This window comes from Tupaia chinensis, unplaced genomic scaffold (genome assembly GCF_000334495.1).
Source record: "Tupaia chinensis unplaced genomic scaffold, TupChi_1.0 Scaffold000423_1, whole genome shotgun sequence".
NCBI classification, from domain to species: Eukaryota; Metazoa; Chordata; class Mammalia; order Scandentia; family Tupaiidae; genus Tupaia; species Tupaia belangeri.
In genome coordinates this window covers 1,467,212-1,476,715 of record NW_006159928.1, presented here as the reverse complement: position 1 = coordinate 1,476,715, position 9,504 = coordinate 1,467,212, and the positions used below count along the sequence as shown (strand labels likewise).

Below are 9,504 nucleotides of genomic sequence, written 5' to 3'. Positions count from 1 at the left end.
AAGATCCCGAGAGGAGAATGGAGGAGAAGGGATTGCGGCGTGACCATCCCCCCTGGGGGGTGATTTCTCGCTTTCTGTCTCTATGTCTCTCTCTGTCTGTCTGGCCAGCGCACGCGCCCTACAGTGAAAATCTCTCAAAAAAAAAAATACAAAGTACTCAGACTGAAGAGTACAGAATTGAATGTAAAACTTAGAGTAGATGCTGTAAAACTAATTTTTTTTTCTATAGGATGGATGCACATGCCAGAGAGAAAGAGAGACAGATAAAAGGAAAAGTGAGAAATCACCCCCCCCACCCCAGTGTGGAGATAGCCACACCACAATCCCTTCTCCTTCATTCCCCACTTGGGATTGGGACACACACACACACACACACACACACTAGTATGATTTTCAAGTCATTGGATCCGAAACTCAAACCACCTAATCTGCCATGTGGGATCCAGTGCCTTAATCTCCATGCCACCTGCTGACCCCAAGCTAAATTGTTCGTAAGTTTTTTTTTTTTTTTTAAGAGAACACATGTACACTAGAAAGATAAAAAAAAAAAAGCATCCTTCCCCTGAAAAAGGGGCCTAGTCATACACTGCAATATTTTTCCTTCTAATTCTCTATTCTGTCACTATCCTGAGTACATACATACATACATCTAGTATGTTTCTCAAGCCACCAGGACTGGTACTCAAGTCCTGGTCAGCCATGCCGTGAGGAATCTGACTTACTCTGTACGTTGTTTAACTGCTGTGCTAGGTGGCTTACCCTTTTATAAGTTGTTTTTAAAAAATAATTAAAAATACTTTTTTACTCTTAGATGTACTTACAAGATAGAGAGAGAGACAAAGAGAGCAAGAGAGCAAGCACCCCCGGTTGGACGTGGTCATGCTGCAATCCTTTTTCCTCCATTCTTCCTTCCCATCAGCATTTTGGATATGCACACACATGTGCCTGGCATGGTTTTAAGCCTCCAGCCTCAGGATTCAAACCATAGTTGGCCCTGTGGGATCCAGCTCCCTTAACTGCTGAGCTATAGGACCCACCCTCTTTTTTAAGTTTTTTAAAAAAGTATTTACTTGACTATTCTATGAGTGAGAGAGAGAGACATGCACTCCCAACAGAGTCTTCAAGCCATAATCCACCCCCCAGCATCAACCCGCCCAGATCACAGGCACACGCATGGACATCTGACATGTAGAGGGAGGCCTGAGGACGCAGAGTTGGGATCTTCCACTGGCTGGCCACAAAACTAAATTAACTGAATGGAAAGAAAGAACATATTCAGTTTATGTAACATATTTTGATCTGTGAATGGTTTTTCAGTGTTGTTAGTCACGCTGATATTTAGTAGGAAAGCTGTCAGTTGTAGGATATGATTTTGCAGCATGGTATGACTGCAGTGGTCTCTGCTATTTAATATGTACAGCCTAGGGGCCAGGCAGTAACATAGCAGTAAAACATAATACTCTATAAGGCGTTTAACATGGAAGGGTTCCTGATTCAAATCCAGAGACCTTTCTGAGTTTGTTGGGCACACGCATGCCCATCATCCAGAGCTGGCTGAAAATGGGGTAGAGCCCTGTGTCAGGACCCTGTTGGGGGTGTGCTCTCTCTCTGTATCTGTGTGTCTCTGTCTCTTGCTCAAAGTAACTAGGTAAATGTTTAAAAAAATGTATGTGTACAGCCTGATGGTATGTGGTATATGAAGGTGGGAGTGATGATCGTTGGAACCTTTCACAAATACTTTTTTTAAAACATTTTTTAGATGATAGGGTGTTGTTACAGACTAAATGCTAATGTTTTTGGTTTTCTGGTTTTTGTTTGTTTGTTTGTTTTGCTATAGGGCATGTGCGCTTGCCAGAAAGACAGAGAGAGACAGAGAGACAGAAAATGAGAAATCACCCCCCAAGGGGGGATGGCCATGCCGCAATCTCTTCTCCTCCATTCTCCTCTCGGGATCTTGGGCACATGTGCACATGCGCCTGGTGTGAGTTAAAGCCACCGGGTCCGGGACTCGAACCGTGGTCTACTACATGGGAGTCCAGCGACATAGCCATTACGCCAACTGCTGGTCTCCCCTTTCACAAATATTAATAGAATTTTCTTTCTGTTTTCTAGATTTTCACCCGATGGCAGACTAATTGTATCATGTAGTGAAGATAAAACCATTAAAATTTGGGATACAACAAATAAGCAGTGTGTTAATAACTTCTCAGATTCCGTAGGGTAAGTCTACTTTTTGTGTGTTTATGTGAATTAGTTTGCTAAAGACACACTGAATTATTACAATTTAAATAAAGAAGTGAGAGTAAAGAAATCTCAAAATATTAGACCATCTTATCCTTTCTTCCTAGATTTGCAAATTTCGTGGCTTTTAACCCTAGTGGTACATGCATAGCTTCAGCCGGATCTGATCATACGGTGAAAATCTGGGATATAAGAGTGAACAAATTACTCCAGCATTATCAAGGTAACAATTTTCATAACAACAATATTCAGTTATTGAATGGGCTTCTTTGGGAAGAACCAGTTGTTCTTGGTGTGGGTTGACCCCTTTAACTGAAGTCACGTGCCACCCTTGACCTAGTTAGGGATCAGTATTGTTAGTTCCCATCATTGGCAGGGTGTGAAAGCTGGAGGGAAAGGATGGTGAAGGGACTTAAAAATGGTGTTAGAACTGTAAAAACGAGTTACTGAGAGATTCTCAAACATTGGTTATCTGTGTTGTATGATAAGTCAGGGATAGACATGATAGGAATTGACTTTGAATTCTAAATTACAAGGAATTGTGTGAGCATAAGTAGGTGTTATAACTCATAGGAAACAACTCGTTACTGTCATATGTGTTGAAGCCTAAGGAGAGATTACATTGGTTTATACTGGATTTATATTAAATCCACATTATTATTATACCTGAGTGCAATAATAGTCATTTATTCATGTGTTTATCATGTAGCAGATATTGTGCTGAATCCTAACAATATTTCTAAGAGGTCATTATTACTTCCATTTTAAAGATAAGGAAATTGAGGCTTAAAGAGGGTAAAACAACTTGCTCAGATAATTGATAGCACTGGCTTGGGGCTTGCTGCTTTCAGAGGGCATGTTTGATCACTGCTGTATACTGCCCCCTATTGGGAGGATAGTGTCCAGAAATGAATTCCCAAGCATAATGGCAGGACTGTGCCCTTCTCCAAATGTATCTCCATATCATCCCTCAATCCCAGACAACTAGTTGGTTATTAAATTTAATGTGAGGCTAGGTTATATACCTTACAAACGAGCTGGTAATAATCAGTGGTTGGTTATATTGTAATATATCCAAAGACTATATTTAGGTGGTCAGTAAGATGATCTTTCCATGACACGGTCTTATTTTTAAAGCTATTCTGTCTCACTAACTGTATGATTACCAAAATACGACACTTTATTGTTTTAGCGAGCTATATAGAATTACAGACATTGCTATAACTGATTTGTGTTTTCAACCTAATATTGCCAGTAAGGCACAGGAGCATCCTTATAATTAAGACTCGTTCTCTGAACTTTTGCATTCATTTTCTACAAACCAGTTCACAGCGGCGGAGTAAATTGTATATCATTCCATCCTTCGGGTAACTATCTCATCACTGCTTCTTCAGACGGTACGCTTAAGATTCTGGATCTTTTAGAAGGAAGGCTCATATATACACTTCAAGGACATACGGTATTCAACTAAGATTTTTGCTTCTTAAATAATACATATTTTAAGTTTTTGTTCCATTTCATTATATGCCTTTATTATTTTTCCAGGTATAGCACACATTGCTACTGTCACAAATTTTTTTTTTTTTTTACTTTCAAGACTATATTTTTATCCTCTGTAAGTAACTCTTAAAAATAATAATTGCAAGTCTTGTCAAAAATCCATGTATATCTTTCAATGGCCATTAAGTGAATCCTCTGCTGCTGTCTTTGTCCATATTTAGTACTAGGTGAGTGGTAAAGTGGTGATGTGCAAGTTTATTTTCTGCTTCTGATCTTTGCCCTCCTGAAAATGCTGTCCCATAGCTCTGGCACTCTTAGCCCCTCAAGAACTCTCTCATGCCTTTCACTAATATGACTGGTGACTTTAGAAGGAGAAATTGGCAAACATAGCCCTAACTTCTACTCTCTTGCCCTTGGGAGTGAGCCTGTCATCACTCTTTTTCTTTGATACTTGTGGGGAGACCTGCCCTTGTGAATGTTGCCTGTAGCTTGGGTAGCCAGACCTGACTCATTCTGGGCATTGGTTCTGGAAAGTCCATTTGCCTTACAGATAAAAGTCCCATTCTCTTTTTACAAGCGTTTATCAGTTCAAGGTGATATTTTGGCTCTCAAATGCCTTCCCCCATTGTCTTATTTCTCAGTAGGTTTGAAACCAATTGAGGAACAAGCAGGGATGCTATTTGTTGAGCTTGTTCAAAGACAGTTTACCCAGCATATAATTCATTAAAGATAATTTTTAAATTTTTCATTTAATTAATTATTTAATTCCATTTGTTATTATTTTTTAATTTGACCAGAGGGAGAAAGGGAAAGCAAGAAAGCAAGCCAAACCACTGTCAGCCATGTGAGAATCCAGCACCCCTAACCATCATGCCACCTACTGGCCCCTAAAGATAATTTTTTTTAACTGTATGAACTATTCTTTCCTTCTGGGTAAATATTAAAATTTATCTAAATTTCTTAGAATGCATTCTCTTTTTTGTTGTTTTTATAGGTACTAGGTACTCTCTTTTAACTGAATACAAGCCTTTTATATCTAGACACAGAATAGGCTCTGGCATCTATGAGAGAGCATTCTTTCTGCTTTCATATATCCTGCCTGACTTTCTGCTTTGCTTTCTCATTTTTTCCTGTAGTTGTATTGGTATGAAGCAGAAATAGACATTAACGAGCAAAGTTGTATACATACCCATGGATTTAGGCTGAGTAAACACAACCAATGAAAGTGGCCAAGAACTAAAATATCCATGAAAGAAGTACAAATAATAGGAAGAAAGATAAACACAATATTTTAGGAGAAAATCATTATACATATGGATGGAAGTTTTCAACATCTTCTGGTGAAGGTGTTTATGAACCTCTAATAACCTCTCTCTGTGAGATGGTCTATTTGGAAAAATACAAGATGATTTTCCCTAAATATTTTTTTAATATAAATTAAGAATATATTGGGGCCATCAGATGGCATAGTGGTTACATGTTGGATCCCCACATGACCGACCATGGATTGCATCCCAAACCTGGTGGCTTAAAACTTATACCATGTGTGTGTATGTGTGTGTGTGTGTTTGTGCCCCCAAGGTCCCAGGAGGAAAATGGAGAAGGGATTGTGGCATGGTCATGCCTCCTTGTGGGGTTGATATCTCACTTTCCCTCTCACTTTCACTGTCTCTGTGTCTCTCTGCCAGGCGGAGCTAGCAGGTGGTTAAGGTGCTGGACTCTCATCCTTCGGGTAACTATTTCATCACTGCTTCTTCAGTGGCTGACTGTGGTTGGAGTCCCAGACCCCATTGCTTGAGAATCACTCTGGGCACTTGTGCCTGTGTGCCCCAAATCCCAGGAGAATGGAGGCTAAGGGATTGTAGTGTGGCCATCCCCCTGGGTGGTGATTTCATACTTTCTCTATCACTTTCCACTGTTTCTCTCTGTCTCTCTCTAGCAACTGCATGCACTCTGTGTCAAAAACTTTTAAAATAAAGCATAAATAAAAAATAAAGCCAAACAGAATATAGTAATAATTTATAGATGGAAAAATTATTACTCTTAACTGCAAAATTGACCTGGAGGCTATGTTCTTGCATCCGCACCAGGTGCACCCTTGTCCGGCTCCATAGCCATTGCTCAACTTTATGTCCTCATTAGCTCTCTCCTGGATAAGTACAGTAACTTCCCGACTGGCCTCCAGTCATTCATTCCGGCTCCAATTCGTCATTCTCACACTGTGATACTGATTTTCATCAGTCACAGTTCTCCTATCTAAATTTCCTTGGTTCTCTGTTGCCTACAGGAAAGGAAAACTCAGTGAAGCCTGTCCCGGTCAGGAAATGACTTTTGTTTATATAGCCTCATTTCTGTCATTATATGTTTATCATTTCTATTTCTGCTAGTGATTGGTGCAATACAGAGTTCAAAGCCAGAGAATTCTACGAGAAATTCTTATCCACTTACATATGAATATTCTTTCTTTAAAGGACAAAAGTTTATTTCCTTATTCATTTTTAGTATTGTTTTAAAGTGTAGTATTGCTTATTTGTGTTTTAATATAATTGGGATGCTTCTTTGATCATCTTTACTCTGCTAATGTATGCCATTACAGCTGTGCGTGTCCTATCGGGCTTGGTGCACAAGTAGTCTACATAAATTAGGGTGAGAAGTTGGCACACACAATTCTCTTGGCCATGAGAAAGCATCACCATGGACTTTTTTGTGTTCTCTCTCTTTATTTCTTAGGGGCCTGTCTATACAGTTTCATTTTCAAAAGGCGGAGAACTGTTTTCATCAGGAGGTGCAGACACACAGGTTTGTAAATCTATCAACTCCCCTTAAGCACAGTAACTTCCCGTCTTGCCTCCAGTCATTCATCCCTGCTCCAATTCGTCATTCTCACACTGTGATACTGATTTTCATCAGTCACAGTTCTCCTATCTAAATTTCCTTGGTTCTCTGTTGCCTACAGGAAAGGAAAACTCAGTGAAGCCTGTCCCGGTCAGGAAATGACTTTTGTTTATATAGCCTCATTTCTGTCATTATATGTTTATCATTTCTATTTCTGCTAGTGATTGGTGCAATACAGAGTTCAAAGCCAGAGAATTCTACGAGAAATTCTTATCCACTTACATATGAATATTCTTTCTTTAAAGGACAAAAGTTTATTTCCTTATTCATTTTTAGTATTGTTTTAAAGTGTAGTATTGCTTATTTGTGTTTTAATATAATTGGGATGCTTCTTTGATCATCTTTACTCTGCTAATGTATGCCATTACAGCTGTGCGTGTCCTATCGGGCTTGGTGCACAAGTAGTCTACATAAATTAGGGTGAGAAGTTGGCACACACAATTCTCTTGGCCATGAGAAAGCATCACCATGGACTTTTTTGTGTTCTCTCTCTTTATTTCTTAGGGGCCTGTCTATACAGTTTCATTTTCAAAAGGCGGAGAACTGTTTTCATCAGGAGGTGCAGACACACAGGTTTGTAAATCTATCAACTCCCCTTTGAAGTGGGGAGTTGAATCTATAAAGGAATCGTTGACCTCGGCTAAGATTTTTATAGCCAATTAATTTTTGTATGCTAAGATGATTGCCAGTGAGTTTACATTTTAATTTAGTACCAGGAAGTCTGTCATCTCATAACTGAAACAATACCAGCTCTGATACATTTTTATAACTCAGATAGCAGTTATTTTCTGTCGTTCATTTGTATATTTAACTCTACATGTAACTGCCACTTATGAATGTCCACTTTCAGTAAGTGTATACAGCACTTTTGCATGAATTATTGCCTGGTCTTTGAATGTCTTGTTTTTTGAAATGTTAAATTTCTTGAAGATGGTAAATATTGTGCTGTCAGTAAAGTCATGATGTACTTTTGCATAGAAAAACAGAAATATATGTCATGACTTTCCTGACAACCCAATATAAATAATTTATGTAGTGGGATGGGGCCAGGTGCTGTGGTGGTTAAGGCACTGGACTCTCACATGACTGATCACGGTTCAAGACTTGGGCCTGGCAGCTTGCTTCCTCATTTTCCCTTTCTCTGTCTCATGAGCACATGTGCCCTATATCAATTTAAAATAATAATGATAATAATAAATAAAAATTTAAAAAGTCATTTAGGTAGAAAATCTGCATATAGTTGAAAGGACTAAAAGTCATTTATAGCGAGATTTATTAAATAAAATGAACGATCAAGCCAAAAGCTTGATTTTAGGCTTTGAAAACAAAAAGATTTTAAGATAATAAGATATATTCTTTTTTAAAAAAAATTTATTATTGTATATATTTATTTTTAAAAATGAGCTATACTGCTTGTATATGCAAGTTAATAACTTTGTTATTATTGACTTTTTTATAGGTCTTATTATGGAGGACAAATTTTGATGAATTGCATTGTAAAGATCTTAATAAACGAAATCTCAAAAGATTACATTTTGACTCACCACCACATCTTCTTGATATCTACCCAAGAACACCACATCCCCATGAAGGAAAAGTTGAGACTGTTGAAGTGAGTATTATGCACGTATTTGTCCTACATTCGTGTATATTTTGAACTGTTGGTCAACCAGGTGCTTGAAATTATACTAAACTATATGAACCCTAGTCCTGCATTAAAATAGCAGCACTTTGTTTAGTTCTCTTCATAATAAAACTATACATGTATTATAGTGTGTAATAGTATTAAAGCCTTTTATATTTGCCTCTTGGAGGCCTAGAACTAAAACTAAAAGTACATGTTGATAGGAAAAAGAAATGAGAAATTAAATCTAAGGCTTCTGGTGACTATGAAGCCTGAACTAGCTTTATAGTCTAGGTGTGTTGAGGAAGATCATGTGATAATCATGAGAACAGTGCTAAAGGACAAGAATTTTATATAACAGTTATGAAAGAGATTTGTTTTTCCTTGAGAAGATTTTGCCTTAAGGTGCATGCATTTGCCTGACAGAGAGACAGACACAGTGAAGGGACAAGTGAGAAATCATCTCCCCAGGAGGGATGGACATACCACAATCCCTTCTTTCCCATTCTCCTCTTGGGATTTTGAGCATGCTCACACACACACGGGTGGTGGTATTTTCAAGCCAGAAGGTCCAAGACTCAAAACCATTGCTGGCCATTTGGGAGTCCAGTGATGTAACCGCTATGCCATCTGCTGGCCCAGGAAATAGGAATTTTAAAACATTTTTACAGCTAAGCAATCCTTATGGACAATAAGAAGAGATGTGGGCATTCAGTCTAATAATTGAGACATTTTATTGTTTACCTACATATTTTATATATATATTATCTATTAGCTGTAGGTTTTCATTGAAAGATTTCTTTAAGTCATAAATTTAAGTGTTCTAGTCTCTTCAAAGAGAAATCCTTCTTGATAGGTACTTAACTGTTGTTAGCCTTTTTTTTTTATTTTTGAGAGATTTTTTCGCTATAGGGCACGTGTGTTCACCAGACAGAGAGAGACATAGAGACAGAAAGCGAGAAATCACCCCCAAGGGGGGATGGCCACGCCGCAATCCATTCTCCTCCATTCTCCTCTTGGGATCATGGGCATGCATGCACACGCACCTGGAGTGAGTTTTAAGCCATCGGGTCCGGGATGTGAACCGTGGTCGACTACGTGGGAGTCCAGTACGCACTGCACTAACTACTGTTTTCCTTGCCTTTTTTTTTTTTTTTTTTTTTTTTTTACCATTTTGCATGATTTTTTAAAAGCCCTTTTTTCTCCCAAGGGCTGATATCAGAAACCATTGTACCTAGTTCTTC

The 9,504-nt window shown here is 38.5% G+C and overlaps 1 protein-coding gene across 4 annotated transcripts in view; it reads left to right on the top strand.

Annotated features, from left to right (window-relative positions):
- Positions 1-9,504, top strand: part of POC1B (POC1 centriolar protein B) — a 118,588-nt gene that overhangs the window by 52,043 nt on the left and 57,041 nt on the right. For all 4 annotated transcript variants that reach the window (XM_027774329.1, XM_006154813.3, XM_027774331.1 and 1 more), the window contains 5 exons: positions 2,113-2,220; positions 2,349-2,464; positions 3,567-3,700; positions 6,472-6,540; positions 8,096-8,248. In XM_027774329.1, the coding sequence (XP_027630130.1) occupies positions 2,113-2,220; positions 2,349-2,464; positions 3,567-3,700; positions 6,472-6,540; positions 8,096-8,248 (580 nt within the window). The remainder of the gene's footprint in view (positions 1-2,112; positions 2,221-2,348; positions 2,465-3,566; positions 3,701-6,471; positions 6,541-8,095; positions 8,249-9,504) is intronic.